At 37.6% G+C, this 26,468-nt stretch overlaps 1 protein-coding gene across 2 annotated transcripts in view; it reads left to right on the forward strand.

Moving 5' to 3' along the window:
• The window catches only part of DLGAP2 (DLG associated protein 2), a 316,157-nt gene that overhangs the window by 248,034 nt on the left and 41,655 nt on the right, over nt 1-26,468 (forward strand). For both annotated transcript variants that reach the window (XM_030944311.1, XM_030944312.1), the window contains exons 6-8: nt 2,513-2,724; nt 17,797-17,944; nt 21,067-21,286. In XM_030944311.1, the coding sequence (XP_030800171.1) occupies nt 2,513-2,724; nt 17,797-17,944; nt 21,067-21,286 (580 nt within the window). The remainder of the gene's footprint in view (nt 1-2,512; nt 2,725-17,796; nt 17,945-21,066; nt 21,287-26,468) is intronic.

Below are 26,468 nucleotides of genomic sequence, written 5' to 3' on the forward strand. Positions count from 1 at the left end.
GTTGTGTGAATTCATATAACTTATGAGTGCAGACAGCAAAAGAAATGCAATCAACAGAACCAGAAATGTACATAACTGTAAGGTTTGTCCTTATCACAGTGAAGAAGTTTAATTTTTTCGATACTTTAATGTACAAAATCAGTCATTCCTATCTTTTAAAATAAGATTGCAACTTCAATCAACAAATAAGCCTGTGTTGTACTCATTTAAATCCAGTCCTTATCTATCCTTATTTGAACATGGAATTTCAGACAAAATAAAGTTGAGAAAGTAATAATTTTCTGCATTTGAGAAGTAAAGGGTTATAGATCAATGTATTTTTAAACTTTCTATTTTATTATCTTTGAAGTAAAATGAAGAAAAGAAGTTAGAAGCCTAAATAATCATTCTGTGAAAAAGTTATGAGGGGATTTTTTTAGAAAATAATATTAAGACATGATAATTCAGCTTTAGTACTGAAAATTTAACAGTACAACTTGTAGTGGGCCTATGTTAGATGCCAGGAACTGCTTTTTTGGCATTTGGATTTTGGCTTTAGCCATGCTGACATACATTTAATATAGACTATTTAAAAATAAGAATATGTTTGTATGATATCAAGTAATAAAATATCTCTCTTAATTCAGAGTTTTACAGCTGTTAGAATTGTCAGCTGTAGATTAAAAAATTAAATGCTGAATTTAATATATATATATTTACTATTTTAAGCGACTGGCTATGACTACTATGACTACATGTAAATGATCTTTTAGGTCTCATAGAATCATAAAAAACATTCCTGCAACATTAATCTTATACATATTAGGTCTGAGAAAAGGAATGAGAATGATGTATCACACTTACAGGTTTCAAGTTTGGGAAGATTTTTGATACTTCCTTTCACCATCCAAAGCTCAATAATGTGAAAAGTTTGTTTCTTTGTGTGATGTAACCATATTTCACTTAGATTCATGCTCTGTCTATTATTTTGTATAAGAACATGACTTTTTTTTTTCTCTGAGAGTTATCTCTAACATTTTTCTGATATGTGCAATCTATTTCATCTCTTCTTATCTGACTTCATCTTCCGTCTTTTTTTTTTCTTTTTTCTGTCTTGAACTTGGGCTTTTAAATTTAATATCTCTATTTTTACTTGTTCACCTCCTTTTAAAACTTCATTTCTCCCTTAATCCCTTTTTAGGATTCAAAGCCCCAGCTCTGTTCACCTGGTGTGCAGGGCTAATTCATCTGTCTTGAAAGGGCCATAGATGGCAAGCAGATCATGTTAATTTTTTAAACCCAGTCTCCAAGACTGCTGAAACCAATGGGAGCATTTGCTTCAGCTCCACAGTGAACTCTGTCTATAGAAGCTTTCAAATATGTTTGACTTGAAAATCTGTATTTGACATCCTGCTTTGCAGAAACTATTAAATATATGTCTAATTGAGATTTCAGACTTATAGTATATTAGTAAATAAAGACATTAAACTGCTTAATATAGATGGAATAATAATGTTGGTAAAGGATTTGATGCTGCCAAGGGCATCTGCCTTGGTCACTGATGAACTCTGTCACATCCTACTTTTTAATTATGAGTCCTTATAATGCATTACAGAGAGTTGCCTGTATCCTTAAAACAAATTAAATGCATAGTGTGTTTCTGGATTAGAGCCAGAGGACTCAGGACCTTGGAAGATTAAATATTTAAAAAAAAAAAAAGGCATTAATACTGGCAGTGACAGGATGTGTTTAATCATAAGCATTGAAACAGGGCTGATTTCACTTTGGATTGAAGAATCCACTCCTGCTCAATTCTTTGGTATTTTGTGGTGAGGAGAGACTTCCATTTCCATCCACCAGCTGTGGATTATCTGACTACCAATTTTACTGTTTGGAAATCCATTTGAACTACATAAAGGCAACTGCAATCCTACAACCTCATGTATTATTTAACTGGTTGAATTTCTGATATATTACAGTCTCTACCAGCTATTTTGCAGTTTCTAAATAGGAAAAAGACAAATTATCACTTTTTTTTCTCCACAGAAGTTTGCCCTAATCCTATCCATTTATGCCGAGATCATAACTTAGTTTATCTGAAATACACCACTCACCTCCCTGAAAGCCCCTTATAAGGACTGCTGGTAATAAACCCCCAAGTACTCAGCTTTCAATGAGTTATAGCTCTCAGATTCCTGATTAACTCATTGTTATCAGATTAAAATCTATGTGCAAGCTTTAGGCTGCTTCCTGCAGTTTAGAGCATGTCTACAAATAGATATTGCAGCTCAGCTCACAATCCATGACTTCATTGTTCCTGGGGTTCTAACATTTATAAACTGAAAATTTCCAACTCTGAAGCTGAAGTTAAATGGCAAAATCATTTAGGGTTCTTAGAAATCTCTTTATAAGCCATCTGTTTCTGAAGAATAAAAAATTCATCACTTGTCTTTGTAAAATGAATAATGGAAGTATTTAAACATATGGAAAGAATAAACCACATTCTGTGTGTGTGTTTCATGGTCTCCTTTAGGTACCTCAGGATGAATGGGGAGGATACCCAGCTGGTGGGAAAGATGAAGAGATCCCATGCAGAAGAATGAGGAGTGGGAGCTATATTAAGGCCATGGGAGATGAAGAAAGTGGAGATTCTGATACAAGCCCCAAGACATCGCCAAAATTATCCGTTCGACCAGAGTCATTATTAAAATCCATTGGGCAAAGACCACTGGGAGATCATCAAAAGTAAGTTTCACTACACCTTTCTGGAAGTTGTCATGACTTGGATAACTTTTCTTTGTGTCTTATGGGCAATGGTCAGCTTCCATAGGAAAAAAAATCTATCGCTTAAAAGGTGATTTTTTTTGGCTTCATTTTAACTTAGTTAAAGTTTCTTATGGTTACTGGATGAAAACCTGACATCTTCTTCCATCCATGAAATCAACCTTCTACTTCTGAATGAGTTTGTTATGTTTACTGAAGGAAATGTATACATATTTTATGCCAAAAGTTGAAAGTTATGAGGTTTTTTTTCTCTAGAAAGATTGGCTTATATTACAATTTTTGTTATTTCGTTGCTTTCTCTGAAATAGAAAATATACTCAATTCTATACTAGATATAATATTAAATATACAATTGTACCATGTATTGGGCATTTTACACCTTTTTTATCAGTGTAATGCTTTATGTATCAGCTATACTGTATCATACTCATTTAAACACATTGTGGAAAATTTTGTTTGACTGGATTATTTTTCATTCATACTACCATTCATTCTACCTACAGTATGACCTATTAAATAACTAAAGCAAATTTTAAAACTACAAGGAAGTATGTTGGAAGCTTTCCAATAGATCATTATTTTCCTCTCCTTTTTATCTTTTCAATATATAATTTTATAAGTAAACTGTAAAAATTCTTGTCAGGAGGGTTTCAAAGTGGTAGCCTGACTTAAAATCTACATATTCTATTAATTTGACTGGATGTCTCTCATGGCTTAGCAAATGTATCTTTTTGCCTGGGATATAAACTAAAGAAATTAGGAGAGAAATCTTGGACCAAGTGTTATTTATTGTTCTGTAGGTAATACCATAGGATTTACCATAGTGACTCACCTTTTCATAAAACAAAATAAAACAAAACCCACAGGCAAAAATCCTTTCGGGTTAATTAAATTGAATTATTTGCCTCGTAATCTGCAAGAAAGCCACCAACTTTCACTATTATTGAAGAGAAGAGTTTCCAACTTTATTGCTTCATATGGTACTGGCCCAACCACTGCCTGGCTGAGTTCTGGGCACTGTTGTAGGCCAGGGATCATTCCCAGAGACAGTGTGGTTGCAGTCATTCCAGTTTTGGAGGGGATCTCTTATCTCATTCATGCCACAAACTGAAATATATTTTTAGACACTGTTCTAACTTTCCAAGCACTTAGACCAAATAAAATATATTCTATGCTGTTCTTTGTTTCCAGCTATGGTTGGGCCTTCCACAAGGGAATCTGAGTAGCAGCACAAATTTGTCAGTGAGTGACAGGTCTTGGTGCCTGCCCTAGATCACTACAGCATATAAACAAATTCAGACTGCAATTAAATATAACTAAACATACATATTAAAATAAGGAATATACTTCAAGAAAGAAAGTATTCCTGATTTGTTAAATCATGAAGACAGGTGGTTGTCGGTAGGCCAATACCAAATGCTGTGTCTTCTTCCATTTTTCCATGTATTGCAAATACACCACTCAGAATTTAATTGATTAAAGTACGGGTGCAATGCTGATGCGTGTACTGGGCTTGACAGCTGTGCTTGTTCATGGCCCCAGAGGATTTCATGGCATAGTTACCACTAATGAGTCGGAAAAGGAGGAAGCTTTTTGTAATACTGTAAAATACTATTAGGAGTTCTGTTGAAAATTTGTCACTAGCACTGGACTAAGAATAATTGAGCAGCCAGGCTGCCCCTGCTGACAGATATCTTTTAAGTCCTCACTTTTTCTTTAAACTGAAGGGCAACACCTTGAATCTGTCAGCCTAACATTCACAGGTTTTTCCAGCGCACTTCAACAGAAATATAACTATTCTGGTTCTTGTAAGTCTTTCTTGCAAAAATCTACAGATTTCAGCAATCCTAAAGGCAGACAGAAAATTTCTTCTTGCACAGAAATACCAAGTGCTGATCCTAAACTTGGGTTTTCACCATAAGCCATGTCCTCCCAGTTTATCTGTCTCCGTGTCCCTGCGGTTGCCTTTTCTGTCTGGCAGATGTCTGCGAAGGATGTAGCAGTGGATAATGGTTATGGAGCCTTCCTTCCTCCCCCAGCATAGCTCAGTAATCCCCACTGCATGCTGAGCACCATTTGTACCACTGATCATGCAGCTGAACCAGAAGCCAGGGCTTTGAACAGCATTCCTGCATGTATAACAGGGCTGAACAGCATTTCTGGCATGTGTTATGAGAAATTACATAATTCAAGATGTCAGCTGCATTACCTGGTTTTTCAGCTTGTTTACCCAGATGGAGGAAGCTAGTGCACACAAATAAAATGGGGGTTTAATTCTCTTACTCCTCTGCTGGGGTGGCAGGGTAGCTCAGAACTGGGGTCTGCCAGACCACAGTAATAAAAGCTGAATAATGATAGTTTTGGCAGTATAAAAACATTTATTGGCTGCAAAACAAAAGTAGATGGATTTCATAAGAAAAAGCCTACTTTTCCTTCACTATCCTGAATATGATAAAATGAAAATTAGAACAGCCTTCACTTAACCTTCAACAGACGTTTGACATGTGTGCTTTTCTCCTCTGAGTACTATTAGGCATCTTTGCAGGGATATTTTTCCCACTTAAATTCTGTTTATGCTTCAACAAAGTAAACCATAATTTACTGGTTTGTGTTGCTCAAAGATCCAGCAAAATGAACATTAAAAGTTTCTAAACAATAAAAATGTATTTTTGCATCTGAATAAATCAATACAAATAGATAAATGTAAATGAAATAATAGAAGCCTTAGAATTCTGAAATATTATCTTTTAAGTTGCTTTTGGAAAGGAGTATATTTTACTCCAAGTTGGGGAAAAAATAAAAAGGGAAGTTCATAGTCTGCCACTGCTGGTTTATAAATCTGACAGAAGCAGGTCATTCACCCAACCACAGCCATCTGATCTCCACCTCTGGCAGAGAGAGCACAGCCAGCATTATCCCCAGCCCCCCTCCAGCCTGGGCCACCTGTCTCACCTCTGCATAGTGCCAAGACATGGTTCAGGGACCAGCTCTATTGGATGCAGTCACTCTCTCTGTAGGATAGAAAAGCTTGGCCAAAGGTTCAGGTAATGGACCTGGCTTATTTCTGAGCATAGCTATAGCATAAAGGGGCTCAATTTTTATGGACTTTTCAAAAATTAAATGCAGCTAAATATCTAGATTACTCACTGAAGATAAATGAATTTAAATTCTTTCTTTATGTTTCAAAAAACTAAATAGTATGTTGTACTACTTAGTCCAATAACATCAAGTTGAAGCCAGTGTAATTTATTAGTATTATTAGGAAATTGCATTTGAGCAAATTACAACGCAATCAGACTTGCTGTGGTGGAGACAGGACACATACCTGAATCTACTTCCTTTCAACTCTTTGTTTCCTTGGAATGGTGCCAGAAGTCCTATTTATTGTGAAAATTATTTTGACTCCCAGTAGCCCTGGGGAAAAAAATGTTGTGTTTTTTTTAATTATTGTTCACTGTGATTATACAAAATTGTTCAGATGTCAGTTTTGGTATGCTAGAAGTGAAATGCGAGCCCTTCTATTCAGTCCATTGTTTTCTGCTGTGCTGTGATGCTACTGAAGATGAAGTTGAACTGTGTTGGAAGGCAGTAGTTTGTGGAAGATATGCCATATACTGCTAGGCATTTTCACTTACATTAAATATCATTAATCAAATGAACAGTTTATGGAATGGATAGCTGAAACAAAGGGAGTTTCTCTCACTATCTTAATTAAGTTTTGTGCAATCCTGGAAGAGAGATTGACCTACATGATTTGTAGGGGTATCCTTCCAACCTAGTAAATGTCATTTTTCTGTATTTATGACAAAACCAAGCAAAGTTGAGATGGAAGTATCAGAGACACTGGAATCCAGAAAGAAAAGTTGAAAATAAAACAAGAATTTTGTACTCTGGAATAGGAGAGTAATTCTGAAAAACTGAATATAATACAGTTATTTGATGCTTTTCATTTTCAGGAAAAAAGTACTTAATATACTGATTATGTAAATGAACAGAATAACACTGTAGAAATAACAAATTCCATTTTCAGTATCTCCCTTTTGAAGTGTTATGAAAGACTCTAAAAACCATCTCACTATTTAGTCAAAAGTGATAACAATAGCATTTAGCCCAAAGTAAATACACTCTATTTGAAGATCATACTGGTATCACTCACACAAATGAAGAGTCATGCTGTGCTGAAGTTTTCCATTATGCTCTGAAGTGACTCACAGGAAACTATGAAAATTAAATAGGTTAAGCTACAGTAAAATAAATTCAGTGACAGTAATGTGTACTTTTGTTTTGTAAACTTCTAATGGCAGACTTTTCTGTTTCCGGTAGTGCAGACACCTTAAGCTGATGGGTGAGCAGACAGAAAGACGTGTGAGCACAGAGGCAGCACAAAAATGCAGTGTTTCAATGAGGAAGGGAATCTGCACAAATTATTTGGCAAACCACAACAGTACAATACCAGTGATACTTCAAGTTGTCTTGACAACCCAAGATCAAGTTTTTCTCTTAATACTCTGCCAGATTTTGGCCACTGTATGGAATGAGTATCTTAAATTATGAATCACACTCACAGAGAGAGAGCATCTGTGCCTCCCTCAGATGTTTACTTTGTTTTGTGGGTTGTTTACACCCATAGCACACCTGAAGAGCATGATGCATGTCCGTATTTCAGCCACTCTTACTCACAGCCTGGTGAGTCAGCACTCAACACAAAACACTTCATTCAGTATTGTAAGTTAATATGTCTAAAACCTGAAATGGCTGACGTGTTTTCTGGGCTCACAGTAAACCAGAGCGAAAGAATGATCTTTCACTGCTCTCCCTCTTTTCAGAGTGAGAGATTGCATCTATCCACAGCCACACTAACTTAAAGCTTATCTGGACTGTTATCCAAGGCATGTCCACCTTCTGTTCTGCAGACTTTATTATGGCAACAAAAATGTTGCCGAAGCACACAGCAAGGGGCTTAAACCTCAACCAGATCTGACAGCACTTAGCTGCCAGACCCCCTGGCTCAGCAGGAATCATGGAATAGCACAGACTCCTCTAAGACACATGGGAAATCTTCATTAAAAAAAATCTTTCCATTTGCAACCATTTGTGGTAACCATACCATCCTTAGAACATTAGAAAGTGAAAGCCAAAAAGCCAAAGGAGAAGTTTGGAAGCAATGAATAAGACCAGCCCTGTGGGTTTTCATCCATCTCTAGCCATGACAGTGCAGACTCCACTATTCTTTAGTGCCAAACAAATTTGTGGGTTTTTCTCCTAAGACACACCCCTTGGCAAATGTACACAAAGTCTGTGGGTAAGTGTGCACATGTGGGGGAAATGGGTGTGCTGCAAAATGTCACAGATTGAGAGTTAAAACACGCATTCCTTGCTGGAGAAATTAGTGTCCTCTTTCAGCATTATCCATTGCTGTGCACCAGTGATCCAAGCCTTTTTTAATTTTTAAGGTAAGCTTCAATTTGGCATTAGAGCTTCTACATTTTAAATTAGGAATGGTTTTGAAGCCACTCCTGAGAAATATTTGTAATAGAAGAGATGAGGAAAATCACTAGAAAAGGAACCCTCATCTTTTATATGCTTTTATTTATCTTTGGGGTTTTTTTCTCCTCAATCTTCTGACTCTAAAAAGCCTCATTACACACTTCATTAGTAGCTTTCTGAGGCCCTATAGTGCAGTAGCATCTACTCAGAGTCTCTGAGGGGTGAAATTGGAGATTTACTGAGGAGAGTTTGAGGGCTAATTACAAAGCCTTATCAACTAATAATGTAATCAGAGGGCCACTGGCATGGTGATAGTCTGCTGCAGTCAGTAAGGTCTGGGTTAGATTAGGCTGCAGGGTTAAGAGGGAATGCTGATGAAGGGCAGACAGTCATCTGGCTTCCTAGGAAACATCTTTTGTGGGGTCAAAAGACATCCCCATCTTTTCTTCCTTTGCAGAATAATAGCAAATGCTCTTAAGGAGTGTTAGGCATCTTGTTCTCTGAGAAGTAGCATAGTGTGAAACACAGGGAGTCACTGAGCCCAGATGTCCCGCTTCATTTTAGTAAATAACAGCTTTATGTTGTAGGGCTGAAATGTATTACCCTGGATTGGGGATGGAAGGGGGATCATAAGGCTCTACACAAAGTCCAGAGTCTTTTCAGGAATAAAGCAGGATTTTCTCAGAAAAATGCAATTACATGATGGATTGTGGTGAAAATGCAGTAAGATTCAGGTCAATATAACAAGCACAAATAGTGACCTCCAAGGGAAAATATGCTTCAGGTTTTTGGTGCCTATTTGTTTCTGCTTCCAACAAATTTGTTTGTTTTACTTTTCATTTGAAAAGGATCAAAACTTGGTTTTCCCATTTGTTTAGTTTTCAATAAAAACTAAATAGGGCTATAAAGGATGTGTACAGAAACACTTCCTCAGGCAAGGATTTGAAAATTAAGATTCTTTTGGTTAAAACAACAGAAATTTTGTGTGTGTGGGTATATGTATATATATATATATACATACACACACACAATTCTTTTCCCAATTCTACTCAATTGCTTCTCCAGAAATTACAGTCTCATTAATATCTTCAACTTATCTTCAACTTCAGCATGAAGGTCACTTATTTTCTTTAGATCTACTGATTTTAATGGACTTACATGTATGCTTAAATTCAGCTCATGTTCAGATGCTTTAATGAGTCCTGATAGGCCGTAGTCTACATTTACACTACAAAATTAGACTTTTTGCATGTGTACATGTATATGCACCAAAAGCAAAAAGAAAAAGTGAGATAGCTTCCTGAGGAAATTAATGAATATTGCAATTCCACAAATGGATTTAGGAACACATATCCAATATTTGAGTTCTGCTTAGATCCATAGACCCATGTACTGAACTGCTACATGATGCTGTAAATGCCCTTTGAGTTTTTGCCATAGCATTTGCCTGAATTTTGTTGTTGCTAACCAGCTTGTTGCTGCTATTATATGGGTACAAGACTTTTAGGATTAGCTATAGATTAGCTATATGTACAAATCTGTCTCCTTTTTGAAAGTTTAGAGTTTAGATTTCTTGTAGCCTACTTTTTTTATTACAGGAACATTTTGAGTGATTTGGAATACAGGCTTGGTTGAGCCTACATCCTCCCTATCTTTGCAAGGAGTGATGAAACCACCAGACTGTTTAATGATTCTGATGATTTCCTCTCATTCTCTTCTGGTTCATGTTGTACCAAATCCCTAAACACTTACTGACAGTAAGAGTTCTCTCCTACCAGTGATTAGTAGGCATTTCATAAGGGTAGAAACAGCAGTCTCCACCTCTTTCCTAACATATTCCTGTAATAATATTCAATATCTTTCAGGCACACTTTTTAAAAGGCATGGGTCAGTGATGAACTATCTAGGCACCTAAACTATTTCATTTGGCCCCAATTCTCATATCTACCAGTGATCAAAGGGAAAGTTCAGACTGCAAATATTAGAAAAGGAATTCTTTGCTACAGATGAATTAATGAGATTTATGTGCACTTTTGGTTTTCCAAAGAGCCAGACTAAATGTGCTATTTGAAAGGGAAAATCAGAGTTAATGTCACCACTCTGAGTTCTCCTATGGACTGCATGCAGGCACATCTGGGTGCCTTTGCAGAGCTCCATTGACTCCAGCAGGGCTCCATGGAGATGCAGGGTAGCTCGCAGCTGCTCTACAATGGCACTGCTGCCTAAGCTATAATCATTAGATTCTGGTCGATGAGTTATTTCATGTATCTAGAAAGACATAGTTAAGATAGGTCCAGATAGAGAAATGAATATCCATTGAAATGCAAATCTCTCAATAAAATAGGTTTTGATAACTGCTACTACTTTGATAATTCTAATGCACTTCCCTTTTAGGCATCCAAGATGAATTCTTTTACAAATTTTATCTTTTTGTCCCAGAAAGATACTTCTGAATTGCATATACTGATTTGAACCGAAGTGATTGTACTTTCTTTAATGTTCCCATTCATTCTCACATTTTTGCACAAATGCAGGCATGATCATGAAAATAAAAAGGTATGATTTTAGAATATGGCAGTTCCAAAAATTAATTTGATGGAACATAGACTTTCTTTATATTGGATGCTCCCTGAATAAACCTGAAAAACCCATTCAGAGTCAGAAGGTGACCTTCTTGCTACAACTTTTAGAGGCCTCAGAAAACATTAATTCACTTTCAGTGCCTCCTTGACCCAGGGTGCACTGATGACTGAACATTTGACAGAGAGGAGGTACTCTGGGGAGTGATCACTATTTTGAATGTGAGTAGATCAAGGAATGACCTTGGCAAGTGTATTGCTGGCATCACAATCATACTGTTTTATACAATGGTATAAGGTTTATGATAAAGTATGTGATGTCAATCACTTATTAGAAAATGCAGACAGTAAAATACAGAACTAAACCACTGTGACTGAGAGATCCCTTTGTCAGGAGTTATATAGTCCATTTTTCCCCTGAGGCTGTCTTGGGTGTCAAGTATTTCTGCTCAGGAAGTTAGGGGGCTTCTAGCTTCTACTCTGTACTCCGCTATAGTGGGTTAAACCACGACATTGACACTGGTGATGCCACACTTCAATTCCTGTATACAGTTTTGGGCCCCTCATTTCAAGAAGGACATTGAGGCGCTGGAACATGTCCAGCCAAGGGCAACAAGGCTGATGAAGGGTCTGGAACACCAGTCCTGTGAGGAGCCGCTGAGGGAGCTGGTGTTGTTTAGCCTGGAGAAGAGGAGGCTCAGAGGAGACCTTATCACTCTCTACAGCTGCCTGAAAGGAGGTTGTATCCAGGCAGAGGTCAGGCTCTTCTTGCAGGCAACAAGTGACGGGACAAGAGGACACAGTCTTAAGCTGCACAAGGGAAGGTTTACATTGGGCATTAGGAAGAAGTTCTTCACAGAAAGGATGATTGGGCATTGGAATGGGCTGCCAAGGAAGGTGGTGGGGTCACCATCCCTGGAGGTGTTAGAGGAAGGTCTGGACATGGCACTCAGTTCCATGATCTAGTTGACAAGGTGGTGTTAGGTCATAGATTGAATATGATGATCTCAGAGGCTTTTTCCTACTTGATTCTGTGATTTTGTGATTTTTTTTTGTGTTGTTCTGACCCTGGACTAGCTATAGGATGTTAAACTGTGCAAATTTCTAATTCTGGCATTTCAAGCTGTCCTAAAAGTAAAACAGTATTGTTACCATACATACCTTTTCACCAAACAACAAAACAATTTGTCTTCTGCAAAACATGCAGCGTTTGTGTAAGTCCTGGTGTAGTACTGTGTGCTGTAAATCCAGCTCACAGCAATACTCATCATACAGCAGTGCTAAGCGACTTCAAGAGACATTTCGCAAACCATCCTGGGTGTTCATCAGCATCTGATCTCGGTGACAACAAAGGATAGGCCAAGTGCTACACAAAGTGAAAGATTTTCACTGAGTGGTGTGAGGTGCTGTGGCACACACCGCAGTGGGAATGCCTCCAATCCCCCAGTGCCATATGTGAAGTCACCGTGCTACTTCAGACACTTAAACTTTCCATAAACTTTCCAAAAGTATATAAAACAATGGAATTCAGAGAAAAAAACATAAATAATGTTAGCTGTCTCTTATTTATAAAGTATCCTACTCCTTGAACAAATACACCATTAATATAAAAGGAAATAGAAGGCTAAGTATTAGATTGCTGAAGATGAGGAAATAAGAGTCTTTCTGTTGTCATTAGTTAATGTGTTATTGCAGCTATTGGATTAGCTTGCATTAATATTCCTTTCATTAAAAGATGTTCTAAATAGCTCATGGTTTTCCAAGTCTTCTGTTAGAAAGACCTAAGTTGGGAAAAGATAAGGAGATATAGACATCCTTTTCCATCTTCTGAAATGTCTTCACAAACCTTGTGTAGTGCTTTTTGATTGCAGTACAAGAAAACTTAAATTTCTTTCTACATTTTTGATATATGTCCTGTTAAGGATGACTAGAAGACAAGGAAAAGCACAAATTTAAACTGGGGGGTTGGAATCAAAGGATTTTTAAGAAGTCTTCCTTTTTAGTTTCTTTGGGTTTGGGGTTTTTTTTTAGCACCTCTTGTCACTTGTAAAGTTAAAGTAATAGATGTTTTTCTGCAATTATTTTCCCCCATTCTGCTCTTAAACTTTACTCTTGATGAAGTGTGGACAAGAACAGTTAGTTTACACAAGAAGTCGAGGAGGTTTTGGGTTAGTGGCAGTCTCCTAAGTGAGGGGGTGGGATTAGGTGGCCTCAGCAGGCTGAGCAGGACTTTGATGACAAATAGAGGTGTTAGGGATACTTTTGTAATCTGCAGAGGACAGAAGGATAAGTGGCCCAATGATGACTTCTGAGGGGGTGTTTTAGAACATCTTGAACAGGAAACTGTTAGCTAGGACTTAAAGAGGAAACAGTAAAGATTAGGATCTGGGTGGGTCAAGAACGAAAAAGACTGTCTTTGGGGGTTCTGGTGTGAACTCTGAGCATGGAGGAAGGGGCAGCTTTCAAGTAGGAGCATCAGAACATGTGAGGTTTGGATACAGAAACCTGAGTTTTTGCGGTTTAGAGAAATTCAAGAAAATTGAGACTGTAGCACAAGACTCTTACAAACTGCTTAGGACTGCTTTTGGACTACTGTATCTTCCCTTATTCTTGATCTATTTTCTGTTGGAATATGCGCCTAACCTCACTGCCATTCACTCTGTGCCAGGGTGACAGGCTATCCCAGCTATGCTATGTTATAGAGTCCCAGATAAACATGTCATGCTATAGCTCACTTTATCTGGTTATAATACAGTATTTTTCCTCCCTGAACACACTCAGGCAATCTGCTGAGTGCTGAATGTGCTATTGCAGATTTAGCTACCTTTTCTGGGAGTCCTTCACTTTTAGAACAGAGGTTCTCAACAGCTGTAAGGTCATTACATGGAAGTGCTTTTTCCCCCAAAATTTCTTCAGGCTTTGAGCCTTTCTTTCAGATAAGATATTTCTCATTAAATTTAAGACCTCTACCTGGCTGCATGAACTTCTTCTGAAGCCAATGGAAAATGGAAAGTAACCCTTGGAGGCAGAAAAGCTTTTAAAGGACATCACTTCCTAAAATCTAGTCTATTCAGAAAAGCAAGTGGGAAGAGAGCAGACATACTAATTTCATTTTTCCTGTTAGTCTCACCCCATTCCTTCTTCTCCGTAGTGCTGATTTTTAGAGACACCTCTTTGATGTTACTATGTATATTTTTTAGTGGTCCTGAAGATGATCTGTTAAAACATCTCATTTGCACATGCTTGTCTTGCCCTTCTGCAGTGATCAGCTGAGATATAAGATCATCTATGCTGCTACAGAACATAAAAGAAAATTATTTTCTTTTTTCAAAGCAAAAAAACTTTGATGTTCTGGAAATGAAGGCCAAGAATTTTGTTCCTAAGCTTATAGATGGAGTGGATGTCATTAAAAAGTCAGCATTTACCAAGGCCAGATGTTAATTGTGTTTTCTAGCATTGTTGACAAGCATGAGATTTCCTCGGGCAACAGATCATGACATTTGAGAGCAACTTCCCCGTATAACTCTGGTATTTCACTTCCTGGATCATGTTTATAGCAAGGTCATAATTTTCACCATCATTGACACAATTATCCTAGAGGATAACTTTGAGATTATATCTTAGAAATAAAAACTAATAATTTCTGTTTATCAGGAAAATTTCGAAGTGTTACTCAAATGAGTGTAAAATTGCTTTTATGGGCTTTTATAGCCTTTATATGTAACATTTCTTTTACTTTGCTTCCATTCCATGAATCAATTAATCTCCTCTGATTAATGAAAAATCATTTAACTATCAGGTAATATCCACACTCATTCATCAAAACTCAGCTGCTTAGAAGTACTATGGAATACTGGGCTTCTTTCCATAAGAAATTATTGCTGTAAAAATTGTTGATGGTATTTAGTGATAGAAATACCTAATAAGGAACCAGAATGTGATTAATTAAATTAAAGGTTTTAAATAATTATTTAGAAGGGGATAGTAATTAGAATCAAGTTTCGATTAATTAATTTTGAGTATTTCATGCAGTAATTTCTAATTTAATTCTATTCCTTCTATCTTTTCTTAATGTAGCCCATGTTTTAATGAAATCGCAAATATCTCTTTAACAAACTGTTTATGAGCTCAGAATCTAGATTTTGCCACCTGATGATGGCAAGCAGAACATCCAGGAGGGACTTGTTTGTTTTGAAAAATACAAACATAACAACATCAAAGAGATTATTGTCAATACCAGACAGATTAAAAGTCTCTCTGCCCTCATGAGACCCCACCTGGAATAGTATGTCCAGATCAGGATTCCTCAGCACAAGAAAGATGTGGAGCCCTTAGATCAGGTCCACAGGGGGCCTAAAGATGATCAGAGGGCTGGAGCACCTCTCCTGTGAAGACAGGCTGACAGATCTGGGCATATTCAGCCTGGAGAAGAGAAGACTCCCTTGCAACCTTCCCGTACCTAAATGGGCCTTTGTACCTTGGGCAGGTAGTGATAGGACAAGGGTTGGTCACTTTTGAACTTAGAGATTTAGTTTCAATCTTAGGAAGAAATTCTTGACTGTGAGGGTGGCGAGGCCCTGGCACAGGTTGCCCAGAGAGGCTGTGGATGCCCCATCCCTGGATGTGTTCAGGGCCAGGTTGGATGGGGCTCTGAGCAGTGTGGTCTAGTGGGAGATGTCCTTGCCCTTGGCAGGGGTTTGGAACAACATGATCTTTAAGGTCCCTTCCAACATGAGCCATTCTGTGATTCCATGAGTAAGTAAAGCATATACAAAACCCAGAATGACGCAGAGCAGCTGTCAACCATCAGCCTATCTATAGAGGAAAGGCAGTTTAGTTACAACCTGCAACTAAATGTGGATAGTGAAGCTTTACACCACTTCACCTAATCTATTTGTCTTCATACCTATGGGAACAAAAAAATGCTCCTGTTTTTATCATCTAGAACCAAATTAGACCCACTATCAGCCTGTTACCTTAATCATAGAATCACTTTGACTGTAATGACTTAATTAACCTCTGAGAACATACCTGCAATAATCTCATACATTTTCATTTTGGTTTTAGCAGTTATAGCATAGTTTCCACATAGTTTCTCTCTGGCATGAGGTTACAGAAGGAAAGAAATAGACAGGAAGATATGAATTGGTTTTTTCTCCAGGGAAATTTCTTGGGATTTTGAAATAATGTCTCCCTTGAACAAAGATGAAAACAAAATGCATCCTTTTTTCTGCTTCACCAGCTTTGTTGCTCTTCTTTGGATATGCTCCAGCAAATTTATTAGGAAAAAATTCTTCATTGAAGTGATTATCAGGCATTGGAGCAGGATGCCCAGGGAAATGGCTGAGTCAACATCCTGGGGGTATTTAAAGGACATGTAGATGTGGTACTTAGGGACAAGGTTTAGCGGTGGACTTGGCAGCATTCAGTTAACAGCTGGATTCAATGATCTCAGGGGCCTTTTCCAAAGTAAATGGTTCTGTGGATCTAAGGCAGATGCACTGAGGAAGCAGGGCTATGTCTGTGTTGACCCTGAGATGGAAGAACACATGGGAATGCCTGAGAACAGACGCCCCAAGTATAAGGGTCTCTAAATCCCATCTGCTCTTGCAGTTGGTGGTGTGAGGGAATACTGGATCATCACACACCAGACATCAAAGGACATGGCCACACAGGGAGATGGATCTCAGTACTCTGCTTTTCTAGGCAAAGCCATGATAAAATGTTTGAGATTCCTCCCAGAGTGCTCCTCAGAGACTGCATCCAAACTCAGGTTGTGTCTGCTCCATGAGGAAGGCTGAGGTCTTCCTAAAGCACTGTGGTCATGCTCCATGTTTGATAAAAAGGGTTTGAGAAACAAAAGCAGGGTTTGTGCTTCATCTTGCAGCAGGAGTTGAACCTGTGGCTTTCTCACTCGCTGAGTGATCTGGTTCTTCCAGAGAGGAAATTTCATCCTTCACAGGGGAATTTCCAACAGCTCAGGCACATGGCACAGACACTGCTGGACTGACCAACTCTGCCAGCTCAGCATGAAGTAACTGTATGGCCAATATTAGGCATTCAACTGGCACAAATCTACCTTCCCAGAAACTGTTTTTGTTCAAGCTACCTTTAAGGAATAAATATAAAAGCTGCCTATTTACTGTATGAAAACAAATATCATCTGGGGCATTAGTTCATTTCTGCACTGATGTGCAGGGGAAAGTTCTAAAATCTGATTTACCGAGGTTCTGAGACCTCTGGTGTACCAGAGTTTAGTTTTTTGTATTCGAGGCAAAGTACTGCACTTTCCTCAGGTTTATTTATTTTTCTGGAATGTTATCAGTACGTTTAAAACAAAACATGGAGACTAGCATACTCTTTGTGTGAACGCACACTGAAGAGGGCTCACTGTGGTGCTATGGTCCCAGTCCTGTGAAATGGGAAACAGGTTGTAATAAAACAATTTCTACAGCTTCATGCAGTTGCTCTGAGCACCTTATTAATTTATTTTTTTAGCTGAACATGGAATATTTTGATCTTTTGTAAAACTTTATCAATTCTTTGAAGATAAAAGGGCTCTTGATGCCTAAAACCCTGATGAAAACCAGACTATAAGTAACAGATTTTTATCTATGAAAAAAGATTTTTAGTTACTTTGGCTTGTGCTTTAGTTGTGTTTTTTGTTTCTGTTGACCTAGACCTTGTATTTTAGTAATGTTCAACATTAATAGCCAGGAGGATTGAAGATGTTTAAATAGAGCAAATACTTAAAATTTCATACCATCTAGGTAGCAGAGCCACAGACAGATTTTTTGCTTGTGCTAAGACGTTTGGCTACAACAGATCTATGATGCTTTATAAAGTAAGAGTTGGACCCAGGGGAGTGGGTTTGTGTGTCTCATACAAATTACTGCCTTTAGTGTCCTAATTGATACCATCTGTAGTTTTACACCCTTTCCTTTTTTTCTTCCTTTCTCCTTTGTAGTCAGAGCTACCTTCAAACTGCAAGTGACGTGCCTGGGGGTCACAACCTGGATCCCTCTGCAAACTACAATTCCCCAAAGTTTCGCTCAAGGAATCAGAGCTATATGAGAGCAGTGAGCACGCTCAGTCAGGCCAGCTGTGTTAGTCAGGTGGGAAATTCTTGTTATCATTTTTCTTATAGGTTAACTGCAGATGTGAGAGTTGTAACTAGTGGATGGTTTTAGGTTTTTTGCATTTTTTTAATCAATATAAAACTGAGGATGTGAATTGTGGAAGTAAGTCACTTCTGAGGAATGTAACTCAAAATTTCAAGAAAAATGCCAAATGCTAGAGGCAAAGAAACACTATCAAACATTATATTTTCCATTTAATTTTCATTACAAATATAAATACTGGTGTTTTTATTTTCAGTCCATATAAAATATTTAAATGTTAAGAAGATTCAGACTGAGCATGAGGAGTACACTCCTACAAAATACTCATAATCTGAAAATATCTGCTCTGATTTCAGTAAATGTGGGTTGCCAGATTAAGATATAGATTGAAAAAAATTATGTTCTAAAGGAGCAGTGTTTCGTCCTAAATCGAATCCTTCACTCATCTTGGGTGAAAGAATAAGTCCCATCAACTATTCTATGTATGGGGACTCCTGAAAAGGTACAGTTTTCCTCCCCACTGGCTTTATGTCTGTGAGGTCTGAATCACACCTGAAGTGCAATAAGCCAACAGAATTACATACATGTTCTATGTGGCAGAGGACTTTACATAGAATTCCCAATGTTTCTAATGTTTATTGGTCCTGACTTTTCTTCCCTGTGTTGTTTCAAGACAGATGGGCCCTGCCCCCTTCTCAGACATAGTACTTAATATTTCTTTGACCATTTAGTGAGCTGCCTAAGGGTATACATACACAATGGTTATGTTCAAAGAGAAATATTTTTAAAACAATTTCATATTCATTCATATTCAATTTGTATTGCATGGCTATTCAGGCCTGGATTCAGCTCATCTAAATTGAGGCTTTTAACTGAGGCAACCACTAAACTTCCTCTGTGGTTAATGGAGCAAAAGAGTTTCTTCCAGGACAGTGAACATCCGAGTGGGCTGAGAGCCCCCTGGAAATGCTTGTCAGTCTCCACTGACTGTAGAGAGCTGGGAGGGGCTAACCTGACTAATGCCCTTCAGTCAAATTCCTTAATTTATGTGAGGTAATTCTAAATTTATTGTTATGTAGCACACATTAAAATTAGAAACAGTTAGTCATTTTCCAAACCTTTCACTGTTTTTTTCACAACTCCCTTGTGAAAACTGTTCCTATCATTCTGATGCCTTGTTTTTTATTGTGCTGCTTATTGGTTTTTTGTCTTTTTTTTATACTCTGCTTTTGAGAAAATTTCATGTGTATTAAATCCTGCATTCAAAGCAAATGCTGTCAGCTGCCACCTGACAATGTTCCCACATAGAACTAGTCTAACATCTTCTGCCTCTTTGACCATGTCTGTGCACAGAGATATTCACTGAGCTGTCCATGATAATTAATTGGTTTCACAAGTGGTTAAAATTCTTCATTTCAGTGTGCATTACCTGGAAGATGCCCACAATAGATTTCATTTGCAGGTAGATTGCTCAATTGGCCAGATTAACTAAACCTGCTGGATATAGTTCCTTGCTTTTTCAGTGTTCACTAACCTATACAACTTTGTGCTAGCCACAAAATTCCTACCTAACAGTCTGGCTGTTTCCAGACCATTAATAAATGCATTTAATAGCTATTACCCCAAGCAAATGTATTAAAATATCAAGTTCTGAACCTTTGCTCTTTCCTTTTCCTTTTTGTATTCTCCTCTTGTTCCATCTTCATAATAAGTTTGTATAATTTGTGAGATTTTTTAATGCTTTTTTGTTGTAAGATCCTTCCTTTTTCACACCTGACAAAGGGTAGACTCAAGAAGAATGCTGAATTCCATGGTATATATTTTTTAATTTCAGATTGAAAACTTTTGATTTTCTATTGTCAATAACCTTAGTTTAAAATAAGTGGCTAAGACTTACTGAGTTTATGGACTAAATTACCATATATTTCCTGATCAACAATATTGCAAAATAGTTCAGAGTAAGATTTTTTATCTCTTTGAGATTGCATTAGTCTACTTAACTTTATTAAAAGCAAATTTTATGAAGAGTAATTTAATTCTTTTCAGAAGATTTTCAGTAGCTAAAATGTCTTGCACAAAATTATCAGTTACTCATAACCATCAGAATGTCTCTATAAAATTTCCATTTACTTAACCAAAACCCTAAAACATTTGAAACATTTGATGGGACTCTCTTTCCATAATGAATAAAGCACTAGGGGCACTTAGCAGCTGTATAGGAAAATTAATATCAACCGGATGCACCATTTAGTGATGCCATAAATTTGACTTGTAAAATTATTCATACTGATTCTGATTTCTAGCACTCACTTTTTAGAAAAAAAATTATTTTCAGAAAGTCATGCAATTATCTGTTCATGTCTATCTAAAACTTCCTATCTGATTTTGGATAAAAATAATATTTAGTTATTCAGGTACATTTACAGGTAGTTAGGGCTGCCTTCAGTGAACATTCGAAAAACGCTGTAGGTAGAATTAAGGCAGTAATCTTCAAAACAGTGACATATGGTTACCTACTGAGAGGATCCCCAAGCCTGGCCACTCTGCCTAAGCCCTGTTTATCCTGAAAATTGCCTCTAAAAAAGGCACAGTGTTGGATCATGCCCACCCTGCAAGGCAGGGCTTGCAGGTAGACGCTGAGTCCTGCCAAAGCACTGCAGGGAGCTGGAGGCTGCTGCTGAAACACCCCAAGGGGATAACAGGGTGGAGAGTCCAGCAGGCACAGCTGGGCTGCTCTGCCTGGCAGGGTTGCACAGCACTCCTGCTGGCAGAAGTGTCAGATTTTGTTTAATGCTGCTGAAGAAAAGGCTTTTCCATGGAAGTGAATGGCTAACCCAGTTAACCAGGAAGTGAGTTTGGCTTGGGTCCCTTCTCAGCTCTGCCAAAAGATACTGAATGGAACATTAATGTATGGCATGTGTGATGCATTTAATAGAGATGTGTAAACAGCTGATCTAAGTTGAACAATGTGAATGTGATCAGAAGGGATTGCTACATTTTAACTATTTGCTAAAACAGTTCTTCATCAATGTACAGGTGTCCATTTGAGATGTTGAGGCCGTGATGATCACAAAAAAGCAAGTCAAAAATCAAATGCATTGTTGTTGTTTATTCAGATGAGTGAAGCAGAGGTTAATGGGCAATTTGAATCGGTGTGTGAATCAGTGTTTAGTGAAGTTGAAGCTCAGGCAATGGATGCCCTTGACCTCCCTGGATGTTTCCGAACAAGAAGCCACAGTTACTTGCGTGCCATTCAGGCAGGCTATTCCCAAGATGATGAATGTATCCCTGCGCTGACATCCTCCAACATCACCTCAACCATCAGGTCAACCACAGGTAAGCGAGTCTCCCCTGACCCTTTCACTGCTCTGCATGTAAAAACGTATCAGCTTGTTTTCTAAAGGGAGCTTTGGCACTAGAAGCATTTTTGCTGTGTAGAACTCATGTTTGATACCAGTATTCTTATGTTTTTAATACTGTACTATTGTGGCTACATTTTGGAGTAAGCTCTTTCTGGGAAGAATCCTGTGTGCATAATGTAATGGACCTGGATTTTTGACTCCATTTCACATACATGCAGTTATCTAGGTGCAAATATAAAACTGCAAGTGCAAATGGTATAATCTCAATATTGTTAGACATTTATGTGGTTTATCTATCAAGTAATTGACCTTCTAAATGAGATTAGTTGTGCTAATTTTAATTTAGGTTGATAAAGTACCAAAAAAAAAGAGAAGTAAGATTAAAAATATTTGGTCTAAATACTCGAGGGCAGTTAATGTAAAAGGTAATTAATTACTTTTAGAGGAGGTGTAACCAATTGTACCAGTTCACTGAATTGTAAACATTTTGGCAAACTTCACAAATCTGCTGTTACTCATTTTCCATTAGCATTCATTGTTATAACACTCATTGTTAAGATCTTTTAACATTCTTCTGGCAACTTTCTCTTTTTTTTTTTATTAGTTGCTTAGCAAAAACAATAACTTTATCCATTTTAGAATTTTAGCATATATTGGTAGAGAAAAGATTGCACAGAGAACCATTCAATAACTAAAATGAAATCTATAGGAAGTATGTATTCTTTGTAAGCTGATCCAAATTCACTTCTGCATTTCCAAATATGTTAATGACAGTTCCTAATTATGATATTGTCCTTGCCACATACTATTAAGATGTAGTGCAGGCTACCCATCTACAAAAGGTAAAAATGAGTTCAAAATGTATCATATAAAAATACTTTTTAAATTATTTGCTTGATACATCTGTTGTATAACAGAACAGTGGGAACTTAGAAAGGAAGCCATGGTTGAATAATATACATTTGCACTCCAGAAGTAGCATAAAATGTTATTTTATCTTAAGCATAGTATTTTATTTGTTATGTAAAACTCTGTGTAAAGCTAGAAATTGTTGGCTACAGTGCCCCCTCTAGGGATATTTCTGTTCTTTGATTAATAGAAAGGCTATCATGATATAAAATGAGATCTTATTGCTACCTCAGCGACTAATTTTCATCTTTATCATATATTATTGTGTGATCATTATGAAGACACCTTCCATGGCAAGAGACACAAACAGATGCTTATTTTGGAATCTGCTCCAAGTACTGAATTGGAATATTTTCAGAATTACCTTGGTTACCAAGTGGGCTGATTTTTACCTAAACTGTCTTGAGTTTATGTGCAACATAAGCCCAAAATTCTCACTGGAAAGAACTTATTTTATTTTACTCAGAGTGAAAAATCTGAATAATGAAATATTCAGAGAAAATACAAGATTAGGTAGTAAGTGTGTTTGCATCACAGTGTTTTCATGCTTATGAGAAAGGTTATGCATTGATTAGTAGTCTGCTGGTTAAATACTGTGGTTTTGAAAATGTAATCCTTCATTTCAGTCCTAACTTCTCCCTCACCTCAGACATGATTCATCAGATAGATTTTCTTGCCCACAATGTAATCCTTCTTATTTTTTGTGGTGAGGTGATATTGACAATCTGGGGAAAAAAGATGACTTGAGATGTTTTCCTGCTACAAAATTATTTCCAGTCTTATGGACTGTATACAGTTCTGAGTGTGATTCTGTAATTAAAATGTCATCTCTGTGCCACTGAGCAAATTTGTCCTCAGTTTCTATATAAGGTAAATATGCAAATCAGAAATAATTATCTGGTATGAAAGAAGAGTAAGGATTATGAGATTCACTTTTAAGGGGAATTTCAGTTGCCAAATAAGTTCTTGTTTTTAAAATCCTAGGTGTAATGCTTCCATTTTTCTCTCTTCAGTCCTTGTCGCTTTGGAGGGAGATACTGCATTTCTTATCCTTACTATAATTTTTACAAAAATCCTACTTCTTCATCCCTTTTTGAAAACTGTAAAAGAAGCCATTGCCTGAAATGTGAAAATGGTGTTGGCGGTGTTGGCAGATATTTGACATTCAAATAAATGTCAGAAAGATCAGACTTTCACATCAGCTTTTTATTTCCAATTTAGTCTTTTATTTCTTAGGAAAATTACATTAAGTTCTTTTTTGCTTCTGATGTAACAAATTCTTTTTGGCAAAGACACTAAAGGAGTTTTTTAAAAAATTAACAGTCATTTCAATTTAATTATTCCATTCAATTTTAGTTCTATAGGTCATGACTGCCCCTTATCATTGTCATAAAGCAATTTATTCATAACACACAGGCTTAGCTAAAAATTAATTCTTGTAACTAAAAATGTAAACCTAAACTAAAATTCTCTATGAATTCAATTACAAAAGTATAGAATATATATTTACAGCATGCATTTTCCTAAAATATTCCTAGACGCATTTACAACTTTCAGGAGGTTGCAACTATAATAAATATTATGTGGGACATTATTAATGGACTATGCTAATAGGATTTTCTAATAGATGGGGAAAGAACTACCAGTATCAGGCTCTTCTTAACTGCTTACAATTTTACAGAGGAACATTGGTACTAAGGAACACATAACTTCTGCATGGATCCATGTAGTTTAATTATTTGTGGAACCAGTCAAAAGGCCTAGGGCAGTCCCTGCTGCCCCAGGTGTAAATGAATGAGACAAGTGACAGTGCAAAGGATGCAGCCAGCATTGCTGGCCTATGGTGTGCTAGACCTGGCTTCTGTGTGAGCCCTGCTGAGACTCTTCTTTCATTGAGGTTAGGGCACTTCCAGCCATACGTTTCATTTTGTGAGGAGATAATGAACCCAGTAAAAGATCCTTGATGTTAAAAGCCCTGAATGGCAGCATATGCTTTCTGTCTCCGAACCGTATCCAGTCACAGCTGTCAGATGCACAGCTGAGAAAATGCAGCTCCAGCTGCTGCTGCCTCCCACCTCGCTCCTCCATCACAGACAACATGTAATTTCCTGAATGGGAAGTCACTGAGTGCAGCAGTCATCCTAAGTGCTACTGACTTACAGCTCTGCTACTCCTGCAAGCAGTGTTTCACTATTCAGGAAGAGTTCATAAAAACTGGGTCACTTTCCAGGTAGTACCAGGCTGGTTCCCTGTTGTCTAAGCACACCATCCCAGTGTCAGCTCAGCAGGCACCCAGGGAGTGTGGCACAGGGCTGGGGGAGGCACAGGCTGCTGGAGGTGTTGGGGCTGTGCCACGTCCAGCTGAGCCAGAGCCAGCCCTGGCTGTGGAGTCCTGCTGGGAAATGGAGGGCAGTAGGTCGGGAGCAGTAACACCTTATCCCACCTTATCCCACCTGGCTTCCCTTACTGAAAAGTAGTTCAGATTCTGTGGTACAGCACTAGACTGTACCATGAAAACATAACCAACAAGGACATCTGGAAGATATTAATCACTCCCTCATTTCCCCTTGGTCTGAGAAGGTCAACTTATTTTTGCTACAAGTTCTGTATGTAGAGAGAGTCCTTTATATTAATCACTCCTTATGGTATGGATTATTTCAGGATGTTTCCTCACATTTTTTTTTTTAGTTTGGTTTTACTGTGAATGCAGAAACATTGAATTGCAATGGTAATGGAGGCAGCAGTTAGCATGGTCTCTTGTGAAGCAGAACGTGCTAAAATCCCTTCCCTGAGAGAGAGAGAGTAACTTAGTACTTGCACTTCTGGCCAACTTGAACATCAATTTATCATCTCTTCAGATGTGGAGGCACACATATTTTCTCCTGATGACATTATATACATTGTATAAAACACTTTCATCTTTATTGAGTGAAAGATTTCCTCTGGATTCCTCTGGACCACTGCTCAGGATGTTTACTCATCAGGTGGAATAACTTCTCAGTGTATACTGCTTTTACATTCAAATTGAGGCAGCTAACCAGAAATACTAAATATGTGACTCAATCAGATGCATGAAATCCTTCTCCAGCAACAAGCACGGACCATGCGGACTCTGTTAAGTCCTTTGGTTTTCAGTCTGATCAATAAAAGAGAAGATCATTTTCAGTTCCTTAAAACTACTCCACGTGTTCCTCTAACCCAGGTTTTTTTGGCTACAACAGTATTTTTTTACGGGATTAATGATAAATGAATGGATTAATGATTAAAAAAATCCACCTAGCTATGGACTTCAGCACAATGGGGACTTGGTCAGGGTACATAAAGGCATCCTGGATTTCTGTCCTATGTTAAATGTCAGTCCAAAGTAATTTCTCCCACTTCAGGGATTTTGTGGTAATCTTGAGAGAAATTTAGCATAAAGCATTGCTGGATTTAAGGAACAGAGTTACTAGCCTAGTTGCCAGTATACTGCATAAATTTTTTTAATTTTTCTAGAAAATGTAGCATAATGCAATCTGTCATATTTTTCCAATCCTAATGAATCTCTCAGTTGTGCATGCACCTCCTTTTTTCTGATTCATAGTTGGTAGATCAACTAAGCTCATGCTTGCTAAAGACTTCACTGAGGAAGATGAAGGGACTTTGGGTCATTTTACTTTTTGAAAACTGTCTTTGGGCCATTTTACTTTTCTCAGTCAGCTGAACTCTGCTTGGCAATGAGTAAACTTCAGAGAATTCCACATTTTACAGAACTATTCAACACTAATTCCAAAACCAATTAATTCAAGCAAGGTCACATTGGATAAGGAAGTTTTCAATTAGAACTCCTACAATTACTCAGAATGCCTGAGGAATTGCAGGTTTCCCTCCCTTCTCCTGACTTCAAGCTATTTTCAGCTTTCCATTTTCAAATAAAGGGCTGTGTAAGGTGAATTTTTACAGCCCATGTTTGATATTTAGCCACAAATCTCTCATGGTCAGTGAACTGATTGCATAATCATTACTTACAAAAATAAATGGATGAGAATATGATATTTCACAAAGAAATTTTACTGTTCCATTGTATAGCTACCCCTCCAAACCCTAAAAGGACTGACTCACTGCTATCTGAGCACTAATAACATTAGTTATTGTTTTAAGGTTTTACTGGTTTGTCAGGTTTTTTTGCCACATATGAGGATACCAAAGGTGGAAAAAATCCATGGTGCTACTACATATGACACCGCTCCCATGAGAAAAACATAAGT

This window comes from Camarhynchus parvulus, chromosome 3 (genome assembly GCF_901933205.1).
Source record: "Camarhynchus parvulus chromosome 3, STF_HiC, whole genome shotgun sequence".
In the NCBI taxonomy this organism is placed as follows: domain Eukaryota; kingdom Metazoa; phylum Chordata; class Aves; order Passeriformes; family Thraupidae; genus Camarhynchus; species Camarhynchus parvulus.